Genomic DNA, 26,743 nt, shown 5'->3' on the forward strand with positions numbered 1-26,743 from the left:
TTTGCTTTGTCCTTTGTGTCCAGGTCTCCTTGGGATGGTGGCACACATGATGTACACTCAAGTCTTCCAGGCAACAGTTAATCTGGGACCAGAGGACTGGAGGCCACACACATGGGACTATGGCTGGGCATTCTAGTACGTGAGCTCTGAGGCCATCTTCAACCCCAGCCTTTAGAGCTTCAGCCATGCCACCCGCTTCCTCCTCCTTTCTTGACCTTCTGTGTGTTCCAAAGACAGGTGTACCAAGGTTCTCCTACCACTAATCTCCTGTCTTTGCCTCACCCTGTTTTAATAAATGGTGGCTGAGCTACTTAAATGAATGGTTACCAAAGGAGTGGGAAAACAATGGGGTCACATTTGAACTGAATAGCCTTCAGCCTTGCTGACTAATTAGGCTTGCCCCTCTGCTGGTTTGCCCTGTTTGGTCTCAACTCTTCTCTGTGTGCAGAGGCCAGTGTCACACTTGTAATGATGCCTTCAAACACACCTTGTTTTTCTGCCGCTTTAACAAGTTGCATGCTGGTTTGGCATCTTCACTAACCAGTGTTGGGCCAAAGGGCCTATTCCTGCAACACCAACACCAAGCCTAGAGATGTGGGCAGAGCTCAGCCCCCAACCAGCAGCCACATCATCTCCAGTGCTGGCCCAGCCTATAATGGCAGCTCACTGGAGGCCAAGGCCATCTTAAGAAGGTACTACGTGCAGGAAGGAGGGAAAGCAGGCAGTACACCACAGGGTCACTTGTGAGCCAGGAAGAGGAGCTGTGAAAAGCAGGTGGCTCAGTGTGCCTTTCTCTAGAGGATAAAGCAGCCAAACACGGTGGACATGACATACCTGACCTGAAAAACAGTTGGGTGAGCTTTGCAGGAGCCCATGGAAAGTGCAGGTTCAATTTCAATGCTGTATTGATGATGACCGCATTGATTCTCAAACACTCCAGTGCCCTTTGCCACCCGTGGAGATGAAATGCCAGAATGGCAATTTGGTTACACTCAGCCTCATGCACAGTAAGACACTGAGTGTCCAGCAATACAGAACTTGCTTCCAAGCTGTGCTCCCTTGCTCTGACCAGTTACAGATGTTCCTGCTGCCCTTTTCCCTGTGTCACCCCCTTCCCTGTCATGGGATGACCAATGTTTATCCCACTTATCTAAGAAGAATCCTGTGGTGGGATAACCCCTAAGAACTATAATGCTATGAGCCTTAGTCACTCTAGTTCATGTCTGTGCCCAGTAGATTCTGCCTGGCAAACGAGGGAGAATTGGGGTGTGTCATGGTGTTCCTTACCCTACATGGCTTTTCACAGCATGTGCTTCTTCTGTGTGTCTCTGGCAGCATGGCCTGGGCCTCCTTCACCTGCTGCATGGCCTCTGCTGTCACCACTCTCAATACCTACACCAAGACGATACTGGAGTTCAAAAGGAACCACATCAAGGGATACGATGGGACCCTCAAGGATCACCCTCAGCACCACCAGTGCTTCATACAGCAAATAAGCAGCTACTATGAGCCCAAAGGCAAGGTCTTCCATTCAGTCTCTGAGGGAGTTGACTTCTACACTGATCTGCAGCAGAAAATACTCCAGAGGGAACCAGAGCTGGACCTGGATGAAGTCTTGGGCCAGACAATTGGGGAGGATCGCTGTTAGGGATGAGTGTACAGGGACAGAGCAGCGGGGTTTGGGAGGAACAAGAGCTCTGAACCAAGCACTGGCACCACTGGCAGGTTTTGGGGAGCTCTTCCAGGCTCTACAGGGAGTGAGGAGGCAGGCACTGGGTCAGGGCAACTAGAGTAGAAGTATGGGGGCCCTCCCTGGTCATATACAGTGTGATGGGTGCCCTCTTCTGACAAGGGTGAAACTGGAGGGACATGCTGGTCTCCAAGCACTTTCAGAGTTGAGTCAGATGTCCTGATCCCAGTATTGCTCTGGGGAACAGACAGTCAGCACCATCCAGATGGCAAACTGCACTGCTGGGTGGTGTCACATTGCCCTTCCATCAGCACCTCCAGTTCAGTGTTCATATTGGTCAGCTGTCACCCTCTCTGAACACCCTGCTTATTCTTAATTTCCAGGCCCAAACTCTTCTCCCTGCCCCCAGATTAAAAGTCCTGCTGCAGTAGGAATAGGGGATAGCTTTCAGACATCTCCTCCTCCCTCCTATCTGTAATGACTCCCACATGTTCCCTTCTTGCTTTTTGCCCAGAAATCTTCCATTCTGAGGTACTTTGCTGTCTGCCTCTTTTTACTGTTTCTTCATAACCATTAAGAATTTGGCAGGACTTTTGCTTTTTATGTTACTTCTATTCATCTGTTCCTTTTTGTCCATTGTAAAAATATTGCAAACAACCCCTGAATCAGAACCCCAAGCAAACTCATAATCTCTCAAAGGTGAAACACTGGTTCACATGACACATGACGCTGTACACAGTATTTATTTTGTTTCACTGCAGTTCAAATACATTTTTCCAACAATATACAGACAGACTCTTTATTCACAGTGGGGGTGGGGGGGGTTGTGGGCAGGGTGAATTCACATTAAGGAGGAGCTAACATCACTGCTCTTGAATACCAGTTCTCTCAGGAAGAATCTCAGAAGTAACTACTTAGGTAACAGCCACTTCACCTTTCCCAGCAAGGTGGTGGCTGGACAGGAGGGAAGGAAAACTCCTGTTTAATCCCTCATACGTTACTGGTCCTCACACTTTCAGTCCTATTCTGCAGCTCTGTTAACTGACACTAGCTCTACTATAAACACTAAACCCTGTCTGGAGGAAAATGCCAGGCCTAGAGCCATTGCTACAGTTGTGCTAATATATACAAAGCTATTTACACAAAAATACCATTAAACATATACAAACAGTTCACAGCTCTGACATTAGGAGATCAGGGCCCAAAGACCAGCCTTGGGGCTTGCAGCTAAACCTGAAGGGCTATCCTGGAAGCTTTATATAGAAATGTGGGATGATGGAAAGGGTGATACAGCAAAGGGAGGTGTGAAGGGCCCAGGAGAGCAAACCCATGGCTAATGTGCCCATCTGGAAGGAGGGTTAAAGTCTGCTATCACCTCATAACTCATGGGGAAATGTGGGAAGGCTGGAAGGGCACGTGCTAGACAGAAAAGTCCTTTGCAATCCTCATCTCAGCATGGCTCTGTTTAATATCAAAGGCCAGGCTTAGAATGGCATACTAGGAAAGGAGTTCCTATATTGTTGCCCTAAACTACTGGTGGGGAACTACCAGGGTATCAAATTGTTTCACTTTTATATGTCTTTTCTACTACAAGAAAATTCAAGTGCAAGGGAGAATGATGGCACACTCTGGGACACAGAGTGGAACACACCTAACACACTGTGAACAAATGTGTCCCAGGGGTAGCTTGCTCCTCCTGGAGCTGCACACAGGGCTGGGCTGGCAAGGGAATGGCAATATTGAGCTCAGGATAGGGTTAAAATGCACAGAAAAGCTTTCTAGTTCTGTCTCTGAACCTCCAAACCCTGGGGCAGCAGCGTAAGAATCAGCTTTTCTGTGACAAGACTGAGTGACTTTTACAGTGACATTTGGGATCTGCTGGACCGCCTATCCCAAGGGGGCTGTGATACATTGGCAAAGGGAGATTCTGCCCATTGGACTGCAGTCTGATGTTACAGTGACAATGTGGGTTCTTACAAACTTTAAGGATGGGGAGAAATAAACTGTGAACCTTTCACTTCTACATCACCCACATATGCCTGAACTTGGTGTCCTGAACTTGGAACTGGGAAAGAAAGACACAAGTGTAAGGGGCTGGCAAATGCTGTGGGGACCATCTTTCTCTAGATCAGGTAATTCAGCCAGAGAACTAGCTTGTTTGTGAGTCTGGCAACAGCATGGACAAGAGAGCTGAGAGCACAGGAGAAGTCGTAGATAAGACTAAACCTGCAGGAGTCAGAGACTTCTCTCCAAAAATAAAAAGATTAAGGGTGTCCTTTAGCCACACCACTTGCCTTGACTCATCATGGCTCACTCTAGGCATAGAGCTTGTTAGACTGCTTGGGAACACTGTCTGGACATAAAAAGGTGTGTCCTAAATCTCATTCATAAATTAAACATACAAAAAATATACATACATTGTATAAATTAACACATATATATATAAAGCCTGATTTATATATATATATGTATATAACCTCTAAATTCACATTTCTGTGTTACCTGGAAGGAAGCATGCAAGAACAGCACACGGAGAGGGAGTTGCTGAGCAAGGTTTCTCTGGTACAGAACAGGTCTGCCTAGGACAAACCTGCCTCCAGCAGCATTCCCCAGACAGCTGAAGAAAGGGGAAGTGCTTTTAGACCCCATTCCCTCTATATAGCCATTTTCCTGAAGATACACAGAGCAGCTTCCTATATTCCCAGTGCAGGCCACAGGTCCAACCAACATCTGAGGAACCACCAGGCTAGAACTGAAGAAGGAAAGGCAAACAAACATTAAAGCCAAAATCTATTATCATCCAGTCTGGAAAAGTAAAGTCAGCAACAGAACATGGGCACCACTATATGGGGGATCCTTGCTTGCCCATTCAAAACAAGTGATCTCAGTCCCACCTCTCTGATCCCTCTGCAAGTCTCTCAGTCTCTTATGATCATCATCCCTGCTTCTTTCTAAGATCCTGTGCTGTGCTCAACTGCCTAAGTACATCTTTGCATCACAATCTGTCCATCTTATGCCCAAAGGGGCAGCCAGTCATCTTGCAAACAGTCATTTTGCATCCCACCAGTCTCCTTCCAACCCAAAGAGCACCTTAACTGCATCTGTAGGGAAGAGATCAGATGTTTTCAAAGGCCTGGATTTCATGAGGGATTCCTGCACAATCTCACCTTCTGAGGAAAGTCAGCAAATTTCATCCGGGCCAGAAATCGCCTCACTTCTCCACGGCTGATTTTTGGAGTCCTGCTGTCCTTTAACCACACCATTCGGCCCTGGCTCATCATGGCCCACTTCAGGCCCAGCTTGCTGACCGACAGAAATCCTGGCTGCTTTTCAGAGGTTGCAGTTGTTGTCACAGTGATGTGAAATGCATCCTTTTGGAGGTCATTAATTCCAACTGGTCCATCAGAAAAGGGCAAGAAAACAGTGGTGAGGAGGAAATGATTATGGTTCTTCCTAAAGAAATGTTATAGCCCTTACTCAATCAAAACATCCATGAGACTGATAGCATATTCAGTCTGACTTTACAATTCCATGTACTTTAGTTGATAAGGGAATATTATTTTAATATTTTTCCATGGATAGAAACTGAAATAGAGATCAGAAATGGAAGGGTTTGGTTCCAGGTTATGTTTTTGGGCTTGACATAGGATATGAGCATATTTCAAGAATACAGTTCACTCTCAGCTCTCCTTCCCACACCTGTTAGTAGCTATTTTTTACCTCTATAAAACTGGAAATTTGTAAAGCACTGGCAAATCAGGTGACTCCAGTCACTGCAGAATGATCTGTACAGACCTCAGAAATCCTAGTTTCTAAAAAAAACCCCTGTAACAATAGTATTCTATTTGTTCTTGCCTGAACTGTGTTTTTGATTCAAGTCCAATTAGATGTTATTACTATGCAGCAGTTTTTCTACACTTCCTGGCCTACTTCTCTTAGTTCTGGATGAACTGATCTTTTATCCCACACTCCCATGCACAAGAGGCTAGTTATTTGCTGAATTGCTTTAGAAAGAGCAAGAAAGTTGAACAGGGACTGTACAATCTTGTACAGATGTTAAATCCAGATCTACTTTTCCCTCAAAACACACTTATATATTTTGATTCCCCCTTACAAAAATAAAGAGGAAGTAGAACAGCTCCTATCCCAAAGAGCGGGAGATGACCAACAAAAGCAGAAGTGTATCTGAGGTGACAGAGAGAAGTCACAGAGTGATTTTTTTATGCACAACATTAAATTCAAAATAGCTCCATGGAAAGCAACACAACTTCTCTGGTGTAGAACATGCATTAAACCTGCCATTGCTTAAACATGTAAGAAACTTTGTGAGTGTTTTATTTGCAAAGTAGGGAGTGGACAGGATGCTCCTTCAGAAGGAAGATGAATCCTATTTCCCATTGTCATGCTATGTGTGGTGGACTTTTGGTGCTCCCTTTAAAGGCACAACTGCAGCCCATTGTTTCTCACAGCTACCTCTCTCTCTCTATTTCTAGTCTAGGTAGTTTCTCCTCCATTTGTACTCACCTGCTGAAGCAATGACTTTGTCTGTTGCATTGGTGAGGTCCAGAAGGACTGTAGGAAAAACAGGATGGAGAAGATAGAGGTGGTGCAGCCCTGGGCGCTCAGGTCTGGGACCAGGTTGCTGTTGGAATGAAAGACACAAAAACATTAACAACTGTTAGCAAAGGGGAGTCCAGCTTTGTCAAAAAAATAAAGTTTTCTGACACTGTGTTGTTTTTACATGGATCAAAGAATGAAAACGTGTGGTTTTACAAAGATTAAATCCTGAAACCATTTTTTTCCCTAAAACAGAATTTGCTCTACAATTTCTCTTTGATAAGGTTGAAATCTAGCTCTGTCATATGCAGCTTGATGGGCAAAGCTACAGTCTGGAAGTTTGAGTCTCAATGCCAAACTGTGTGCCTGCATGGACAGAAGGAGCACTCTGGGCTGGGAACAAATCTGCAGTTACAACTCCTCAGTGCTGCATGAAAAAATGAAATTCACAAATTTTGGGGTTTGTGGATGCAAAACTTCCGTCAACAAAGCTTTACAATGAAGAATTTGCACACGAAAATTCCTGTGTTCAGGGTCAGAGAAGTCAGAATGTCAAAGTAAGAGATGTCCCTGACAGCCTTCTCATATAATAGGTTCAAGTTCAATGACAATAGGAATAAGAGACAGACATTGCATGTGGTCCACAGAGAAACCTCAAAGTGAAGAAAAGATGCATGCTTACCAAACTTCGTAACACAGGCTTGGTTTCATCAGCCCAGAAGAGAAAAACAGACTTCTTGTCCAAAGTCATGACTGAGAGTGCATCGAGTTGTTGCTTCTGCCATGGAAGTTCCTGGTTCCAAACAGGGAGGCCAGATTTGCCATCTATCACCACCACCTCAAGGCAGGGAGAGATTGAGCATTAATGGATGCCAAGGGAGAGGTATATGCAGAGCCCCCCTGCAGAGGCATGGCCTGTGTCCACACCCTAAGGAGTGCCGGCCAAAGAGAGGGCAAAAGCAAGGACCAGAGAATGTTTGTCGCTTTTTACCCAGCCTACCCCACTCCTGTGCTGCCACTGCCCTCCCTGCCTTCACCTGTTTTACCTTTTTGTTCCCATCTCCAGTCTGTGCTTGCAGCATGAAGTCCAGAGTTTGGTCAGCACCAAAATAACCTGGTACAGGCTGGCTGTAAATTTGGAAAAAGAAACACTCAGCCCCATGGTAAAAAAAAGTAATTTCAAATGGAGGCAGAATAGCTGCCTTCATCCTCCATTCTGCCTATTAAAATGACAGGATTTGTCAGGCTAAATAAGGTCTTTCATTCACTCAGAACTATTGTGACTGTCAGGAGTCATTTGTTGGTGGATCAGAAAAGTGTAAAATGGTAAAGTGGCCCATGGCACTTTTCAGCCATTCTTCAGAGTTGTCTGTGTGGGGGGCATTGCTTGATGGGCTGTGTAGACATCTGTTTATCCCCCCTGTACACTACTCTATCATCCTTTCCTTTGCATGAGAACCTGTACTGTTGTTGCTATAATTATATAAAATTACCCAGCCCTTCCAAAATGCACTGGCACATTTGGCCTCCTGCAGAAAGTGGATTTCCCAGGCTGCCTTAGCTGTGTGAAATTGATCTTAACAAACTCAACATTAATGTCAGCCCATGATTTCTTGTATTGTATTCTTACTGCTGGCAGGTTTACAAGCCTTTTGGTGACTTTAAGCAGGTTAAATGAAGTCCCTTCTCATCCTCTCCCTTCTGGGTGACATAACACATTAATATCTCTCATTATAACTGTTTTTTAACCATATTCCTTGCTTTTGGCTTTCTAAGCCTTGCCTCTGTCTTCCTTCAATCCACCACAGCTAGATGCACAATTCTAAATAAGCACAATTGAGTCCACAAAGTTCACAGAACCAGAGATTTTATGGCAAGGCAGGATCAGAGTATATCCTCCCTCCTCCTATTTATGACAGATTTCTGTATTTCACCCAATTAACCAGGTATCAGTAGGCTGGCTTTGCCTCATCTTTGATGAGATGAATTCATCACTTTTCATGACAGTTAGTTCTAATGATTAATTTCACCCAAAGAATCATTCCTGCATCTTCATTCTCCTGAACATGAATGGCTTTTGCTCCAAGGCACTTGTTCTTGCTATGCCTGTTAGCTTCTATTTCCTTCACACGCTTATGAACTCACCTCTCAGCCTTCTCTTTGATCATATAAACTCAATAATTAAAATTTTCCATGCCAAAGCATTTTTTCCAGACCTTTTCCCAATTTTTTTCCATCTTCCCCTTTAAAACATGCATGACAGAATGGTTCCTGAACAGTAATACCACAGCACCACAGCGGCTTGACTTTATACTTACGACATCAAACAATGTCATTTGCTTTACAGATACCTCTGGCAACCAGGTGTTGCCTTCAAGGCAGCCTCACGAGATACTCCTATAGCTTGAAAGCTCTCCAGTAGCAAAAGGAAGTAGCAGACAATTCTATCCTATGACCACAAACTCAAAACATCTCCTAAGGTGCCTCTGCCCTTATGGGTCACAGCCGGTGGCAGATCCCACAAACGGAATGCACACAAATGTAAGTACATCGGATGCTACCAATCAAGTGAAAAATCCCCTGGGCACTTGCTCAAATGAACCAGAAGGTTAGTAATTATTCTGCCCAACAGTAATCCCCCCAGCAACCTGCTATTAATCCTCTCTCATCTGAAACATCCATTTACAACACAATTTGCAACTGCTTACTCAATTTCATGGTCTCTGAACTTCGCCCTTGTTTTATGACTACTGATGCTCCTTTATGGTTTTCCAGGGATCTTGTCAAAAGTTATCTGGAAATGCAGCACATCTGCAGTAGCCATGTTGGTTTTCTCAGAAATTATTCCCACAGGCGTGGACTCAGTCTGCCTGGATGAAGTGGTGTGGTTGAGGCAGGTTTACCCAGGAAAAGGAGTGCTCACAGCTGCCTTGTAAGCTTTTTTTAACAAGGAATTCAGTCTGTTTGACTCTGTGGTAACATCCCTGACCTGAATTTGATGCTTAAGTGGAACTTAAGTTCTAAAAAAATCCAAGCAAACCTCTTAATTAAATGCTTGCCCACAATACATTCAGTGCAGTAAATTTTGTCTTTTTAACTCCGGGAAAACAGGTAGTCCAGGACTTTAGCACAGTAGCCTAGAACAAGAATTGCTTTCATTATTTTTCAATGACTATCTGCCAGCTCCTCTACATGTATTGTACTCTGTCCCTTGGGAGGTCAGGAATGGGAAAAAGCAGCAGCCTTGAATACTAGCTGCCCAGAGATGTTGTGAAGTCTCTGTCCTCGGAGATATTTAGAACCTGACAGCACACAGCCCTGAGTAATTTGCTCTAGCTTGTCTAGAGTCTCCTTGAGCAGGTAGGTGGGATTAGGAAATCTCCAGAGGTGCATTCCAACCTCAACCATACTAGTAAAGAATGGTATTCAACCCTTCTTGATCTGTGTATTCCAATTCATTGCTGCATCCATTTAGAAATTTCTTGTGTATAACTGATTCTACAGCACCTATGAAGTGGCTTTGCTTAGTCACTTTACACACACTTGCCCTTTAAACTCGATGCCAGACACATTCAGAAGTCTGCAGATTCTCGGCCCAAAACACTTCTAGTCCATTTCCTTTCCCCACAGCATGATCAACTAGCCATAACTCATTCCTAAAGTTGTGGCTTATGTCACCCATCAGCACTCAAGAATGTGGACATTACCTGAATATCAGAGATAGCTGAACACACTTTATTTTTTTCCTTAATGAAGTTCCAGTGCCTTCTTCCCGTTTATGCTCTTGACAGTTGGGTAAGACAGAGCTGAGAGATGCTCTCTTTATTCTCAATACTAGAGCAAGCAATTGTTTCCCATGTAATTTCCCTCAATTGTGCCCAACTGCCCTTTGCAAATATTTAATACTGGGAGCGCTGAAATTGCTGGTTATTACCAACCCACAAGATCTGGAAAATTACTTAATTCCCATGTGTGAAATTAGAGGATGAGCAGTATTATTTGAAGGTTTACATTTAGTATAGATGCTGACTGCCATCAAAATGCTCATTTTCAACTTTCAAGGAACATTAAGATCTCTGGGTCATACTCATTCACCTGCTCTAAATTTTTGACATTACTAATGTAACTGATCCCCTCCACTGAAGCCCTGGACAGCAAGTGGGCTGAATCACACATCAGTAATCCACTAAATTTCAATGCCACATTATTCCCATTACTTCAGTGTTGGGTACCTGAATCAAGCCCCTTATTTGTGATCATTCACAAGCACACAGCTCAAGTTCCCAGTCTTCTGTTCCTTGCTCCCCCTGCCCTCCTCACTTGGCTCAACAACACATACCTCCAGTACTGAGATTCCTCTTCAGACTTGGAGAATTACTGTCAATTGCTTTCTAAGGAACACATGTGCTTAGAACTGAAAGTTGGGAAATGGTACAGGAAGAAATAGGACAGAGAAATGTTCCCAGCAAGTAACCTGCTGATATTCTGCAGCTCCAGGGTCCAGCGGCGCTCCAGGTCCTGTCCCCTCAGCAGGATCAAGCTCTCTTTGGTTGTGATGAGCAGGTTGCTGCAATTTGTGTCAGGTGTCTTCACTGTCTGCAGAAAGTCAACACCCCCACTGGCACAAATGGAAAACAGAGGAGATCAAGGCTTGTATCTGCACATCTCAGCACTAGCTGCCTGTCCTGTGGCAATTCCTACAAAAGATGAGAACTATACTTGGAGAAGTCTATCTTTTCCCCAGTCATGTGGGCTCCTCAGTTAAGTGAACTAAATTCAAACGTGGGGTCTTCTGAATATCATGAGTTACTATAAAAAGCGTGAAGTTTGTGAGTTCACATTTGCTCCCTCCTTTATTCCTATCGAGGCCTGCCCCACAGTTTGGCAGTAAAGAAGAATGAGCTGAGAAATCCAGGCCCACACACACTTCCCAAAGAGACTCCACTAGCTGGGAATGCCTCTTTTTTTCCCTTCAGCAATGCCTATGGGGCTGAAGAAAGGAAAAAGGAGCAGCAGAAGCTAAAGACTCCATTTTACGATACTCTGCACTTCTTTGGCTAAGACAACCAGAGGACAGGGAGGAAATGACAGGTTCCCCACAGTATTCCCCAGTTGTCAACTGGACAATGAAGAGAAGGGCAGTATTGAAGTAAAAGCAACCCCCTCTAGGAGCACTAATAAGTGCCTACCCTTCTCTTCCTCTCCCAGAAGGAGCAAGATGACAAGTCCATCTTGTACCTGTAAATGTCAATGAGCTCTGACAGGTTGACAGATCTGCGCTTTTCCCACTCTGGCTCCTCCTGCTGCAGCATTGAAGGAAAGTTGTCCCGGTTTCTGGCTTGGGTAAAGATATCCCTCAGGGCAACAGCCTGAACATTACCTGCCAGGAAGAGTAAATATGAGGATACTGACTGCAAAAGGGAACCCAGTAGAATAGAGGGTAATTGGGGACCACTGCAGTTGTGGTAGAAGGCAATGAAATGCCCAGAGCTGGAACTTCCCTGGCATGATGTGCCTTTGGGAAACTCCTAAGTATTTGAGACTAGCAGGTATTGGTGCTCCTGTACTTTTCCACACCATGGCAGTGAGACTTGTGCTTTTGCCCTGTTAGATTTTACAGCAGAAGGCATAACACAAGTATCCCAGGGACATTCTGGACCATTTTAGGTAAAACAGATGTTTTCTCAGGAAGGTGAAGTGCTGCAGAGGCAAGGTGCACCTTACCAAAACCAAACAGGATGTAGATGGCTCCCCGGCTGGTGATGTGGACTTGGGGGCCAATCACTTTCCCTTCTCCATTGGTGCTGTATCTCACAGGCCCACCCAAAGCAGTTCCAGTCTTTCCTGATACCAAGATGAAAACCACATCAGGCTGCAAGGAGAGAGAGACAGAGATTTTTATCAGTGCTTTCAAGCACCTCTGCACTCAGAATCTTCTCCCAACCCCATAGCATGAAGCTGCACTGATAATTTCCCCCTCAGCAAGGTCTCGTGTTTGCTTTCTCTTTGCTCAGTCTGGCTTTCTAGGCATCTTAACATTCACGTTTTTCTCTTCACAGAAATGGATCAAATATGAAAGGGAATTCAAAAATCGGAGCTCCTCTAACAAAATCTATGTTAGAATTGTGGGGAGGCATGAGCATAAAGGAAATCTGCATCTGAATTAATCACACAATTAATCTGAATTAATTAATAAAAGAAAGTATTTCTTTCTTTTGAATAAGCTAACTGCTCCTTTCTCCAGAGATCCATCCCTACACTGCTGCTAAACACTCACTTCAAACCACACATTCACTGAACAGAAACAGATAATTCTCAAGTCTCAGTCAGGTGCAAATAATGACCCTTCTGTTCATTCCCAGCTGTCAAGAATGCAGGTAGTGTCATTATTGTTTGATCTCACTGCTCTGAGCTACTGGAAGAAAAAGGGTGCTTTTCAGCAAAATCCAAGGGAATGAAAATTAGGGGCTCTTGCAGCTCTGGTTACAGTCCTTCCACATCAGTCTGTTTTTCCTCTACACAAATAGTAAAGGTCCTTCCAAACCTTGAGCAGGGATGTGCTGTACCTGTGTCTCTGTGAGAACCAGAACAACAATATCCCTAATGCCATCTCCATCTACATCTGGAAGAGTTGCAGCTGGTGCAGCCAGGATCCCACTTGAAAGATGAATGGAGTTCAGTGTCCAGATGGTCTTGCCTGCGGAAAGAACAGCATAAAAGAGACCTGTACTTGGGGAACCAGAGGGCATCCCTAGAGGGTTCCACAAAATCTTCTTGAAAAGGAAGCAAGAGAAATTATTTCTCCCATTCTGTGTGAAGGGGAAAGACACATCTACAAACTGAGACAAACTGCAGTGGAAAGCAAAATTCTTCTCCCAGCATTTCTTCAGATTGCCTTTGAGTCAGGCCTCAAGTCCTGCTGTGCTTTCTTCTTAGCATCTCTATAAAAGACCTGAGCCCTATATAATTTCTGAAACAGGAGAGAATATTTAAGGTTCACTTTACAAAGGAGAACCCAAATGAGAGTGCTGCTCTGCAAGACAGCAGTTGTTTGCCTCAGCCAGCAGTAAAGGCTAGGTAAATGTGAGGAAAGGAAACAGATGGACAGTTCTGATACTCAGAGTGCAAATCTGTGTCTCAGTTAAATTCCCAGCAGCAAATTACCACTCCAGCATGACATGCTCACTCCACCTCAGGGGGAAAGCATGTTAACAGACATGATGTCAAATGGTTCAGCAGTCCAGCACGGACCCAGCTGGAAACCCAGTAAAACCAGACTTGCAAACTTGCAAATAAACATTAAAAAAGAAGGCAACAATTAAATTTGATGCTTTTAGTTTTTCATCATTCTTTTGCCAACACTTCTGTTTTAAAATTTTAAAAATGTTTTTCTGCTTTTAAAATCTTTAAAAATGTTTTTCTGTAGGATGCCCCTGAATAACAAAGTAAACCAAGGGCCAAACTTGTACATTACTACTGCTGGTAAAGGAGGCAGCTCATGGTCCTGACCATGCAAACACTGTGCAAGTAACCCAAGTCCCTAAAAGCATTTGAAAAGTGTGGGAAAACAGATGGGGGTAAAATTATAGGAAACTTGAGAAGTTATATTCACATCCTGATAGAAGTTCTAACAGTATGGAAATAATAGGGTAAAATACAGTTGCTGCTGGATGGAATGTGATTGGCATGCCTGAAACCTATTCCACCATGACTCCACACATCCACAATCTGCAACCATAGCACCTACTAAAGGGGATGGAACAAAAGGTGGGGTGGGAATACCATGGCCAGACTGTAGAAATCCTTGCAGGGAGGGGAACTTGATGGTACTGTGCAGCTGATAAATGGCACAGCACCCCTCAGCCAGGGGAGATAGGAGAAGGTGTCTTGTTGCTGAGCCAGCAACTGTGGTGAAATCGTTGTCCTTGGATGAACTGGGTTCATTAAAACCTAACTGTAATATTAACAAACACCTCCATCCCAAAGTTACCCACCTTCAAGGTACCTTTTGGTTGATTCCAAAAGCAACCCTATACCTACCTATGGCTATTTCTGCCAATGAATTAATGTGGGAGAACAAACAGCAATCAAAGAGTAAAGGTGTACATTATCAAGGGATTAAAAATGCAATATTCATTCATATCTAATCAATTCAACTATGGGCCTAACTTCTCTGCAAGGTTTCCTGGATGTTGTGTATATCCTTATGTAACTTCTCCAAGAATGCTGTTCAGCTTTGCAGCGCTGTTAGGTAGGTCCTGAGTTGTACCAGCAGCTCGATGCTAATGAGAACAGACTTTACATATTCTTTATGACATGGGGATGCTACAGGGTAAGATTAACACTTTGAAATATTCTGAGATGTAGGACAAAGATGCTGCCACAGAGATGAAATGTTTTGGATTCTCTTATCCTGTGTAACTAGAAACACGTTACTTTTGACTCCATTCCGTGTGTCATGAAGTAATAGCCACCATGATGTGTCAGAACCAAATCATTCATGCTTATTAGTCCTTTAAAGTAAACAAAAAAGCAACAGCACATTTCTAATATGCTGGTAGCTGACTTTACCTGTGGAGGCACTGAGAAGGCTGAGGAATTTCGATGTTCCTGTAACAAGGCAGACAGGCCCTGCAGCTGCCCCCAGTGACAGCCCATTGCACTGCACACTTTGCGTCTCCTCCGGGAGCTGGATGGACCACAAGGTGCTGCCATTCATACCAGAAAGTGCCACCACAGTTACAGAGGGTCTAGAGACACCTAGAAGAAGCAGGAAAGAGAGAATATAATCCCTTGGTGTCAGAGGGATTAGTATGACCACGTTGCCTTGGGTCCTTCTGCTGGAGATCCAGCTCTAGCTCCTGGAGCTGAGCAGTTCAGACAGACAAATCCACACTGCCTGAAAGCAAAGGTCAAATGTCACCTCATGGCTGAATTTCTCTGCTGCAGAGCCCAGCAGTGGGCTGGGCTTGTTTGGAGCAGTGGGCTCCAAACAAGTTGGGCTGAAAATCAACAGCCCAGAAAATCATGAAAACCTGAGCTCATTGTAAGAAACGTGGTCAGCTGGGCAGAGAGAACCAAGTTCCTGCGGACACTGTGCTCAGCTGTGGTGTCTTCCTCCTGTGAAATTTACTGCTGTCAAATTAGACTGATTATTCTGATCCCCTCTCCCTCAACAAAACACCTAGCACCAAGGGGAAACCTTAACTGACTCCCAAGGCAGATGTGACCTCAGATGAAAGTGCTGGTTTGTCTGTAATTCTGGAGGCAACAGAGAGTGACTGGTGGTCTGAGAGTGCTTTCCTTTGTTTTCCAAAGGAGTTTCATTATTGTGAAAAACGGATTGAATGCAACCAATTGGTGGAACTTGGCATTCTTTTTCCAATTCACCAGTTAGCATAAAATAATTGTAAAATAAAGTAGTGTATGCTGTTTCAATTGACTGTTGGTTCTGATTCCAAATGTGATCAACTTGTAGCTCAGCCTGCCCTCAGACTTCAGTGTGGTTATTGTAATTAATTTCCACCTAGTATGGTCATATCACAACTTAAGATGAACTCCCACACATTTCAAACTAACAACAGACCAAGCCAACTTCTATCTCACTAGCATGTGACCTGATGACACAAAGGGCATATAAGGGCCACTGGCTAAACACAAGGCTGAGTCCAGTCTCTAAATCAAACTCACTCTCTTCTCAAACTGAAAATTATGTGGCTTGTGCTCAGGGGGTGTCCCAGATCAAGTTATCTTTGTTACATTGATAGGGACCAAGAACGACTAAATCCTGAATGCAGCTCACAGCTGTTGTGCCTACAAGCTGGAGAAACAGTTAACAATGTTGCAGATTACTCCACTGGGTGCCTATTCCAAGCTTATCTCTACTTGGCACTGCGTCAATGCTCCAAGCACAGGCTACAGGTAGCTGATATCCAACTATGTGAGTTTTGGATTGTGATCTGCTTACACCTGTTTTAGTGTGTGGTTTTTGTCTTCCAGCACAGCTACAACCCAGGATGCAACTAGGTATGACCAGTTTCATTCAGCACATGCTGTCTCTATGTATATCTGGGATAAAAAATAAAAGCAATGTAATGGCAAAAATATAGCGTGCAAGTACAATTAATATAAATGGAATACAGCCTCTCTGTCAACCATGTCTTCCTTTCTCACTTATTTTTTAAGTTACTTTACAGTTTTCTCTATGTTCATAGGTTTCTTTTTAAAGGACCTGCTGTGAAATACCACAGGCCTTGCTTGGGCCATGGACAAAGGCATCTTCCCTATCCTCTAACAATATTTTTATTACGTCTTTGAAGAGCCAAGGCATTTTGCTCCAAGAATTTTCTTCAGGTTGTGCAATGTATGCTTGCTCCCTGAATACATCTCTGAGGCAGAAGAGATTCACCTGGCACCAGGCCATGCCGGGATAGACAGTTGCAGTACAGCAGGCAGCTGGGAACTTCCAGGGCTTCAGAAGCCCAGTGCAACAGGATGCCACCAGATCTGGCAGCCCCTCTGTAATGGTGGCCAGCATCAGCAGCTTCTGCTATGTTACCTGAAGGGTGTGAGGACTAACCAAAAAAAGCAAAGCAGCCAGGAGGAGGAAGGAGGGCAGCACCTGCTAAACAGCCAGGCACAGTAGCTGCCCCATTATCAGACTATTATTTGTGAATTAACAGCCTGGCAAGTATATGGAGTGACCTGGAGAAAAAGGCAGCAAAGTGAGGGTGTTTCTAAAAACAAAGTGAAGTGTGCACAAATGCAGGACAAAGAGACAGAGTTGCCCCAAGATGAGGTAAGAGCAAACAGATGATGATGACCAGAATGTATAGGAGCACAGGCTTGTAATGAAAATTTTAAGCATGACCAACCACAGGCACAGTACACCAGCAGTTTTAAGGAACTCTGAAAAGAGCAATGCAGTGGATTTGCAGTGGCAGGGACTCTTCCTGTGTGTAAGACAAGCATACAAAGGTCCCTACTGACACATTAAGAGGAATGGAAAGGAGCTGCAGTGCTTACCCATGACACTGGCATTCATCAAGGCAGTGAAGACAATGAGGATGTCAGGGAGGCCATCACCGTTCACATCACACAGCTCCAGTGGGGATAACACACCACCTGCAAAAATAACAGAGTTACTGCATGCCAAAAAGGCCACCCAGCTCATTTTTCACACTGGGAGAGGAGGGCTGGTCCAGAAATGAGACTTGTGCATTGACAAGCCTCACAAAGTCTGCCAAGGAACCACCAAGGGCAGGCAGCTCACAACATGGTAAGATCTTTAATTTCATGAAAAGACAGAAATGTAGCATCTGGGTCAGAGAAAGGGAAAGGAGAAATGGAGTAGCTAACAGAGAAAGATTCATGTTTCCCACTTCCATTTCTGAGGCAATGTGGAGCCATGTATCTTATGAAAAGCTTGGATTTGGAAGCCAGGGGCAAAAAGCAAGGAGGCAGAGACATATGGAAATCCTGGCAGAAATTATTTCACAAAACAGTGTTACTTTATTGCAGAAACCAGAATGGGAGATACCAGTGACCCATACAGGATGACAAAAGATCTCAAATGTTGATTTATGGATTCAAGCAGGACTAAAAGACAATAGAATAGGGTTAGTTAAGCTAGTTAGAAGACACAAAGACTTCTATCCTTCTCCTGTTGAACACAACCACATACTTCAGCATGGAGGTACTGGTAAATTCCAGGCTGTAGAAAGGGAGGCACTGTATTTTAAACTGGGCTGGGCCATCTCCATCTGGAACAGAGCACAACATCCAGACAAAAAGGCAGGATGGAAGAAGAGTCAAAATAATTTTTGATGTTGGCAGAAACAAAATTTTGTGGCACTGTTATGTGCGGATGCCAGATTTCACATGCCTCAGCTTCAAGAGTGAGCAGGACACAGCCACCTGTCTGTTATTTTGGAGCATCTGCAGTGGTGAGGAAAGGCCTCTGCTCTGACCTGGCTCTCCCAGATAGGTCTCTCCCACCGATGCCCAGCCTGGGAGCTGCCACCTCCCCCATGCCAGATGCTGTTCCTGGGGCTTTCTCACCTGCTCCCTGACCTAGGTTGCGGTTCCAGGTGTTATGCAAGTCTCTAGGGGGACAGGGAATTAGAAATGCGCACACCAGCACAAGAATCATCGAGATCACCACAGTGAGCAAAAAGATGGCAGTGCGCAGGTATGGCATGAGGGAGGGAGCAGCCTTCTGCTCCAAACTCCCAGCTGTCTCGGCAGGATAACCCTCAGGAGCGCTCTCGGACGTGTGCTGCTTTGTCATCCCGACCTCCACATCAGAATCAGGGTCCTGCATCTCTTCAGGGGGGCTCTTCCCATTCTTGACCCCCCCATTCTTCTGGATGTTGAGTACAAGGTCATCTTCACTTTCATCACTGTCAGCCTGAGTGAGGGGATCATATTCCCCAAGGTCTGGGCTCTTCTTTCCTGAGAAGAAAGATGGAGAGAGACAATAAACATGAGTTTTTGCAGGATCTCAGTGGAGAAAAGGCTGCAGTGGAGAGTGATACAGAAGGCGTGACAGAGTAGTCTGGATTTTGCATCGCTCCAAGTGAGAAGTGTGAGAGAAATCAAAGGGTTTCTCTCTCTCCATGGTTCACAGTAGCATGTGTGGGAGAAAAGATGCTGACAGCTTATTTTCCTCAGATATGTGTGTGTATACATATATGTATGTGTATGCATGCATCTATATGGAATTCATGGCTGATTTAATTCTAATACTTTCTTGATTAGCAATGAAACATGAAGTGCCAGAACCCAGGACATCTTCTCTAGCTGTTCTGGATAGCTCAAGCTGCTGCCAAAAAGCTCAGAGACCTTGGCACAGAGCCCAAGACACCTGTGACTTTCATTTTGACCCATAGAGCAAATTACCACCTTTATATGAAGAACTACAAGTCAAAAAAGTTTAAGCAGAATAACAGTTAGTCTGTCACAGAGTGAAAAGTAAATTTTTAGAGTTTTAGAATAGAAGCTCAGAGTCTCAAGATAAAAGAATTTAAGTGTGCCCTGTCCTTTTTCTTTCTTCTTCCTAGCCTCCATCTTCCCAGTGATGTTAGCACTTTTAGATTAGTCTAAAGTAGAAACTCACTGTCTAACATACATGATAAGTATTAAGAAGCTATTGTAAATAATGTACACGTAGTTTTTAGTATGAAAGACAACACCACCTCTGAGGGCGGTCAGTGTGCCTCTGTCTAACCTGCTAAACAGACCTCAGCAAACCAAAGAAAGAATGTTACACATAAGAAATAAACAGCCTTAAAAACTACAGCTGAAGAATCCTGACTCCTTCTTCCACTGCCAAGCTAAGAAAAGAGACTTGTACATATCTCAAAGTCACTCTGACCAGCAGAAATCCCAAGAATGAAGTCTCCCTGAAGATGAGGGGAAAGAAATTTTGCCCCTTTGGGCCAGTAACATGCTGATGTCTGGAGGAATCAGGGTGTTCCTTCAAGACACCACCTTCTCTGCATGCTCAGTTCTGCAAAAGGGAATGCTCCAACCCCTGCCTGAAGCAACCACAGTGCACCTGCTCTGTTCCTGCTCCCAGCAGAGCCCACAGCCTGTGCTTAGCCTGGCCAAGACAGATAACTTGGTACTGATCCCTTCAGGTGGTGGTGCAGGAAGGTAGCTCACCTTTAGGTGTCTCCTGCACAGGTGCCCAGCACACACAACCTGCCCCAGGCCCTGGACAGACACAGGGAGTGTGGTGAGGGCAGGTGTAGAGCTGCTCACACACCCTGGCCTAAGGCCAGCACCATCTGGTTATGGGGACAATAAAGATCATGCAGACTCACTGCCCCAAGCTACGAGTCCAGCGTCACGTCTCAGGGAGCTGCCCTGTGCCACAAGGCTGGGCATGGAGCCATGGCCAACGCTCTGAGGATTCCAGAGTCTCAGTCTGGTTCTCTCTCTCTGATTACAAGGTGGGACCTTGCTATCCCAGGTATCTGTCTCATTTCCTTTTGTTTAAAGCTGATCTGAAACAGGAACTGGCTGGTGCCTGAAGATTCCTGAAGTGATACATGCAAGGCATAACTAATAAGCAAAAATATGCAAGCTGTAACCCCTCTCAGACACTAAGATGATGGGAAGGCTTTACAAAGCACAAATTTTAGGGCTTTCATGATTATTCCTCCTGACTAAGATAGTACACCTTACTTCTGGTTTTCCTGCTAAAGACACTCAAGTTACAGATGTACTGTAGTACCTAGTTAGTGCAACACAGCTATTTTGAATAAACTAGAGTGTATTTTGCAGCACATGTATCCTAGTTCTTCCTCATTTCTCACCCTACAAAAGGACCTTCACTCTCCCTTGGTCTACCACTTACAAGTGGTATTCAGCTTCATTTTTAGGACTTAAGAAAAACTTACAATCCCACCAAAAATTAAATGCCCCACATTAGGTGGAACAACCAGGACAACTCACCTACACTGAACAGAAGGAAATAAAAATATCCAACACGTTCACATATCTAAGACAGACTCTTCCTTTTTGAATCAGGGGTTTCTACAAAAGACTCAAAAACCTGGTATACATATACACTCCAAAAAACAGTTCCTTGTGGAGGCAGGAACCAAGAGATACTGCATTTCTATGGGTTGGTCTGGTGTATCCCTGTGACACACTGCTTTGTTTCACATAGCTCTGCTCTAAACATGTGCTCTTAGTGTCGGCTTTTCAGGAACTCCTGATAACCTTGGCCCCACCCCATAAGTGCACAGAAGGCCACCGACCCTGGTGGCACACAACTCTCTGCTCAGAGGTTGCAGTGTCATTTCACAGGTGTGTAATACTGTAGGCTGTGCTAAAAAGTGACTGAAAGACTACTCAGTTAAAGCAAAAAATTCCAGAGAGGTCTCGCTGCCAGTGTACTTGCAGCTTCTCACAACAGATCCAGATGTGCCAGTTCAAGCCAGGTCAGAATGGCATGAAAAACAAACGTGGCTGGCCCAAGAGTAAATGGTATTATGCCTGGGAAGTCAAAGTCAGACAGTTGTGTTAACTAGACTGCTCCCAGTTTTGGAAACTGGTGACTCTTGAGTAAAACAACTCAAAGAATAATTATGTTTTACATATACTATGTTTTGTTTAATTATTTTAATTCCAAACAGTCAACCAAAAGACTGGAACCTGCTGATCATTCTTGATGCAACTGAAAGCCCTGGTATGAATTAAATTTATCTGTAACAGTTTTGTTCTCCCTTTCTGGAGACAGAAAGGACCTTGAAAATATGGCTCACCCACTCCTTGAACTGGCAGAGACTGAGATGCTGAGATTGACAGTGGCATCAACCACAACCTGCAACAGGAACACATGCCCTACTGAGAACCACTGAGCAGCAGCTACAAAACAGCTACTACACAGTAATGACAGCTTCTGATGATCTACATAGCTAAGAATCTGAAGAAGTATAGGAGAGCTATAAGGCAGAGAGCTGCTCAGTCTCAATTCATGTCTAAGCCAGAGTAGGAATCAGAAACTGGCACACCTTCACCTTATCTTTCCCCAAAAAGTTATCCAGCACACCCACAAGGCACAGCCATTCACTAAACTCGGGCATAAAGTGCCCTGAGTTTTGGGTTTTTTTAAGCCAAAAGAAGGGAAGATACTGCCCTTTAAGAAGGGCTGTTGGAGCACTCATCTAGCACATGCAAAACCCAATTGTATAGCTCATCTCAGAGGATTCAAACACTTATCTCCTACTGTTCAGAGAGAGCCTTAACCAATCTGTAGGTGCTTTGGGAATGCATTTGGAATGCTGGCAAGCATGTGCTCTGCTCAGCCTCCCAAGGCTGTTCTGTGCAGAGAACATGTAAATCATGATTCACCTGGCTGGAAGGAGACCAGAAGGAACCTGACTCCTCATCTGAGTTTTAGGTCACTAGCTGTGGGAAGAAGGGATAACACAACTGACTTCAACTAATCACCCCCAGATGATTTTTCAGCAGAAAAGCACAAACAAACATAAAAACCAGTAAAGAATGTGTGAAAACACAAGCAGTCTCACACCTTTTAGAGAATGATGATTTATTTTTAAGTGCTTCAGAAGTCAAATTCTTTCCTTTCTGGTTAACAACAAGGCTCAGGCTGGAGAACAGTTTGTCCATCAACAGAAAGCTAACACTGCCTCTGTTGCAAGCAACCAGCTGTCAAGGAATACACACAGTTTTCAGTTTTCCATCATGGAAGTAGAAATGGTAAGATCTGAGCTGGCCTCTTGGTGAAACTCTCACCATATGTCCTGAAAGGATAACCATTGTGTAGCCTTCATGAGAAATCAATTCTCTGTGCTAAAGCAAGCTGCAGTTCTGCGGTCTTATGTAGGTACCAGGTCTGTGTAACTCACACTTTGTTATCTCCTCCTCCAAAGAGACTCCAAGTGTATACAAACCTTGCATCCGCCTCACAGGTATGGAGTTAGTATCAGCAAAGTCAGTTTCCCTATAGCTCTCTGTTCCCTCCCTCCTACGGGTAGAGTCAACAAAGCATCCTCTGTTCTGACCTGCTCTAAATCATATTCCATTTTTTCCATGGCATCAGTGATAAAACAGAGGTTCCCATTCAGTGGCCTGTGGTTACAATCAGAGCAAGTTACTGGTCACATCACCCTGGATTTCCTTTTTCTTTTTCCAGCCACTGTAAGAAAAAGCAAATACCGATCATTTCGATGGAGGCTTTCAAAGACAGAACTGAGGGGAAACGCCCCAACTTATTGGCTTTCAAGGGCAGCAGGTCTCTAAATCACACTTTATGACTTTGAAAATCCCCCATGTATTTGCCAAATGCTATTTTCACACAGGCAACTTGCAGTAGAAGAATGTGACCTCTCAGTGAAGAATAGAGGATCATCGTGCGACCACAGTCTGGAAAGACGGCACCCATTAGGTGATCTGTGTTCAAATAAGGTCCCAGTGACAATAAATTATTCATTTCTTGTGCTGATGGCTTCAAAGATATTAATTGTAATTTTATTTTTCCTGGTTTTGACTGATGGGGAAGGCTTTTCTTTGCACTCACTTGGAAGTGAAAATAGTAGATCTTGGACTTTAGACGAGTGCAATGTTCAGTGCATTATTCCAATGATGGCACAGTGGTTCCAGTACCTGCTGTACTAATTTCGTGTCCTGCTTATTTTTCTGGCATTTGACAGGCACCAGTCACTGGGTACTGCAGACATATTTCTAAGACCATACTGATTTTTAATTAATTTAATGAGATGCAGCAAAAAAAAAAAAAAACAGATATAGCAATAGGCTTTCTGCTTTCTCATTGCTGTTGGAAGCTGCATTTCTCAATAATTAAACACACAAGAAAGGCATGATCTCTGCAGTTTAACCTGAGGATTGATGCAAGAACTCTTCTCTTAAATGCAGCTTCAAGGCCTGTTACAATCCTTTTCCAAATCAGTGTTTCCCAACAGCAGATATCAAATAGATCATGCTGGTTCCAAAGGTCCCAGAAGAGATCTGCACTTCTTATTGCAGTTCCCCATTGGTCACGCCCTAACGCACACACCTACACCTACCAGTTTGCACTCGTCCTACACAGACTTCTTCATGGGAATGTATTCCCTCCCATTTAGACAAAGGTATATATAGATATGTATGTATATGTATGTATAAAACAAGGAAGAAACTAACTTGCAAACAAAATTTTTCTGAATGAGACTCAACAGACACCACACAAATTAAAAGTAATGACTCCTGCTAAGGGTTACAGTGGCAGGAAGGACCTTCATGGACTGATGGAGGAAGAAAGGATGATGAGTGCAGCCTCTCGGGCTGGGGCCATGCAGGACCATGTGGTGTGTAGTGCCAAGGTAAAGCCCTCCCCAGCAGCACACAGCTGGGCCCTGTCTCTGTCCCAGGGCTGTCCCAAAGGCAAGACAGGTTAGGAAGAGCAATGAGCTCTTCCCATTGAAGGTTATGCAGCCAGGTGCATTGGCACCGTCTACAGTACATCCAACAGCAACTTGCATGCTCCCAAGATCTGGTTTGGCAAGGTATTTTAATTCCTTTTTAATCTCCTTACTGAAGAGAATGGCTGTTTGACTGCTGCTCACAGCACACAATAGCCCCTTATGCTTGAATATCCTTTCATCTCGCTGAAGATCTCTGGCTGGAAGGTGCAGAGGCGGCAGGCAGGCTTTAAACATTTACCTGGGTAATTGCACTGGCACTTACCGAGCTCCTGGCCTGGCTTCTGTGGGCAAAACCCGGCAGGAGCGGATCGGAGAGGTCAGCGCTTCCTTTCCTCCCGCGCAGACCCCTCACAGGGCCGCGGCCCAGGCCCCCCTCTGCCACACACGACGCCCTCCGAGCCCCGAGACGCTGCCCCGGCCCCTGTGTCCCTCCCTCGGCCATGGAGCCCGCCGGCCGCCCCTCACCGCCCGCACCGCCGGGCCTAACCCCACATCGCCACATCGCCACATCGCTATGGCAACGCGCCCGCAGCCCTGGGGCAGCGGCACCCGCGCCTCCCGCCATCAGGCCTGCCCCGGCCGCGGCTGCCCCTGCCCGGCCCGGCCCGGCCCGGCCTGGCCCCGCCCGGCGCAGCGCGGCCCGGCCCGGCGTGACCGGCGGTCGGTCGGTCCCCGGGCGCGCAGCCCTTACCCGGCAGCTTCAGCGCCCGGGACAGCACCGTAGCCATGCTGGACACGGCAGTGCGCTCGCGCGCCGCCCCGCGCCCCGCGCCGCCCCGCGGCCTGCTGGGAATTGTAGTTCCCCGGCGGGAGGGGAGCCCGGGCCCTCCGTGTGCCCGGTGGGCTGAGGGGCAGAGACCCGCGGGGAGGGACGGGCCGGTGGCAGCCAGCCGTGAGCCGGGACAGCCCAGATCTCCGCAGCCTGCCTGCGCGACTGTGTGGGCACAGACCGATGGGAAATAGGCTTGTCATCCTGAGTGGTTTGCACAGAAAGTGCCCGTCCCCTTAAATTATTGTTGCTATAAATATATGCCTTCATTCTTGGAAAGTTTTTGGTTGGAAGAAATCTAGTTGTTTTCTTTTCATTTTGCAATTTTATTTTATTTATTTTGTTTTATTTTATTTTATTTTATTTTATTTTATTTTATTTTATTTTATTTTATTTTATTTTATTTTATTGTTGTCGTTGATTAATTACAAAAGATGGCCAGGCTGTTTTCCAAAGCTGTCCTCAGCCGTCACCGCAGCCTTCCGAGGTGAGTGAATAAGTGAACTCTCCCTTTCCCACAAGGGGGAAGTTGAGCAAGGAGGGTTTTGTGGCTTCCCCAAAGCCACGAGGCTTCCTGATTCCCAGGCCCACACGCGGGCCCTCCAACCCTGCCACTTCTTCAAGTCATGATTTGTGTGAGAGCTCACAAGCCAATGTCCTCTGTCACTGAATGAGAGAAAGGAATATTGGCCAGATTCATCAAAAGAGACTCTGCCTGGCTAATGAACACATCATGTTTCCTCAGCATCAGCTGCTTGCTTTCCCCTGTTTCAGGTGCTGTTTCTGCAAATAATGTACTCACTCTTTCATGTCCAGCTCTGTCCTGGAACTTCTTGCATAGTAACAATAAGGAGCAGAAGAGAGACACCAAGTGGTCTACTTGGTGAAGAGAGGTTTTTCGGTTTTTTTTCCAGATATGAACAGGAGAGAGAATAGTTCTGATCCAAAATCTTTTGGTACCAGAGGGTTTTTTTTCCACTGATGTCACCAGGCTTCAGAGAGAGACCTTCCTGAGGACACAGCACTTGCGGGGGCAGTCCCAGGTGGCAAACTCTGGAGAAGCCATCACAGCTGTTGTTACTCTTTCCCTTCCAGGTCTTTCTGAATACAGAGTCTTTCTGTTCCATATGCCATTTCCTGTCCTCCAGGCTTTGATTTAAGAGCAGTGGCAGTCCTGTATCTATGTAAATATTTACAGGATAGATCCTGGATCCTTTTCAAGTCTCAGTTAGCAAAGCCTGTGATAGACAGGGCAAGAGCTGTCCAGCAGAGTGACTCCTTCTAAGAAAATGCTTCTGGTACCAATTAGGGCTGGGAGCAAAGGAACGGCAGAAAACAGCCAGAAGCAGGAGCTGGGATGTCTGGTGTCCTCATTTGTGATCTGCTAACATCTGGCACACACACATACAGTGCAAAAGCCCATAGTTTGCTATGCTTTTACATTTGTAGTGCAGCATAGCCCACTCTTAATTTCATGTATCCCCACAAAAATGGCTTGCTCCCCAAGCCCAGGGTTCTCTGTGAGGCTAATGGATTGCAAGGACAAGTGATTTGTGGTTAAACTGATGCTTTTAAGGAACATATGACTAAGTAATATGTTCAGAGGATTTAATGATTTGCAAAGCATGAGAAATTAAGTTTTCTTTCTTTACGCTGTGAATGTAAGCTGATTTGCATATAAATTGGACCTGTCAAGTGTTCGAATATCAATCAAAAAAGCTGCAAATAGTTCATTAATTGATGTGAATGTCACTGTTCATTTTATTTTTT

At 45.0% G+C, this 26,743-nt stretch overlaps 2 protein-coding genes across 7 annotated transcripts in view; one reads left to right on the forward strand and one right to left on the reverse strand.

Moving 5' to 3' along the window:
- GSG1 (germ cell associated 1) overlaps positions 1–2,475 on the forward strand; it is a 105,605-nt gene extending 103,130 nt beyond the window's left edge. For all 6 annotated transcript variants that reach the window (XM_077178668.1, XM_077178666.1, XM_077178672.1 and 3 more), the window contains 2 exons: positions 24–135; positions 1,336–2,475. In XM_077178668.1, the coding sequence (XP_077034783.1) occupies positions 24–135; positions 1,336–1,648 (425 nt within the window). In that variant the 3' untranslated portion in view covers positions 1,649–2,475. The remainder of the gene's footprint in view (positions 1–23; positions 136–1,335) is intronic.
- FAM234B (family with sequence similarity 234 member B) lies at positions 2,415–25,102 on the reverse strand. The gene is made up of 13 exons (XM_054631518.2): positions 24,896–25,102; positions 18,308–18,700; positions 17,273–17,371; positions 14,819–15,007; positions 12,814–12,944; positions 11,972–12,119; positions 11,486–11,627; positions 10,722–10,865; positions 7,294–7,375; positions 6,930–7,085; positions 6,215–6,332; positions 4,858–5,084; positions 2,415–4,442 (listed from the first exon to the last, which is right to left on the reverse strand). The coding sequence occupies exons 1-13, from the start codon at positions 24,930–24,932 to the stop codon at positions 4,437–4,439; spliced, it is 1,872 nt and encodes a 623-aa protein (XP_054487493.2). The 5' UTR covers positions 24,933–25,102; the 3' UTR covers positions 2,415–4,436.
- Positions 25,103–26,743: the final 1,641 nt, after the last annotated feature.

The sequence above is a fragment of the Agelaius phoeniceus genome, chromosome 5 (assembly GCF_051311805.1).
Source record: "Agelaius phoeniceus isolate bAgePho1 chromosome 5, bAgePho1.hap1, whole genome shotgun sequence".
In the NCBI taxonomy this organism is placed as follows: domain Eukaryota; kingdom Metazoa; phylum Chordata; class Aves; order Passeriformes; family Icteridae; genus Agelaius; species Agelaius phoeniceus.

Bases quoted from the DNA above. Each gene is read 5' to 3' on its own strand.
- FAM234B (XM_054631518.2), bottom strand. From the start codon at position 24,932: ATGGCTACGGTGCTGTCCCGGGCGCTGAAGCTGCCGG. The intron at 7,376-10,721 runs GTTACTTGCTGG...CCAAATTTACAG, and splicing joins GAGCTGCAGAATATCAGCAG to CCAGCCTGTACCAGGTTATT. The intron at 7,086-7,293 runs GTAAAACAGGTG...CCCTGCCTTGAG, and splicing joins CTGGAGATGGGAACAAAAAG to GTGGTGGTGATAGATGGCAA.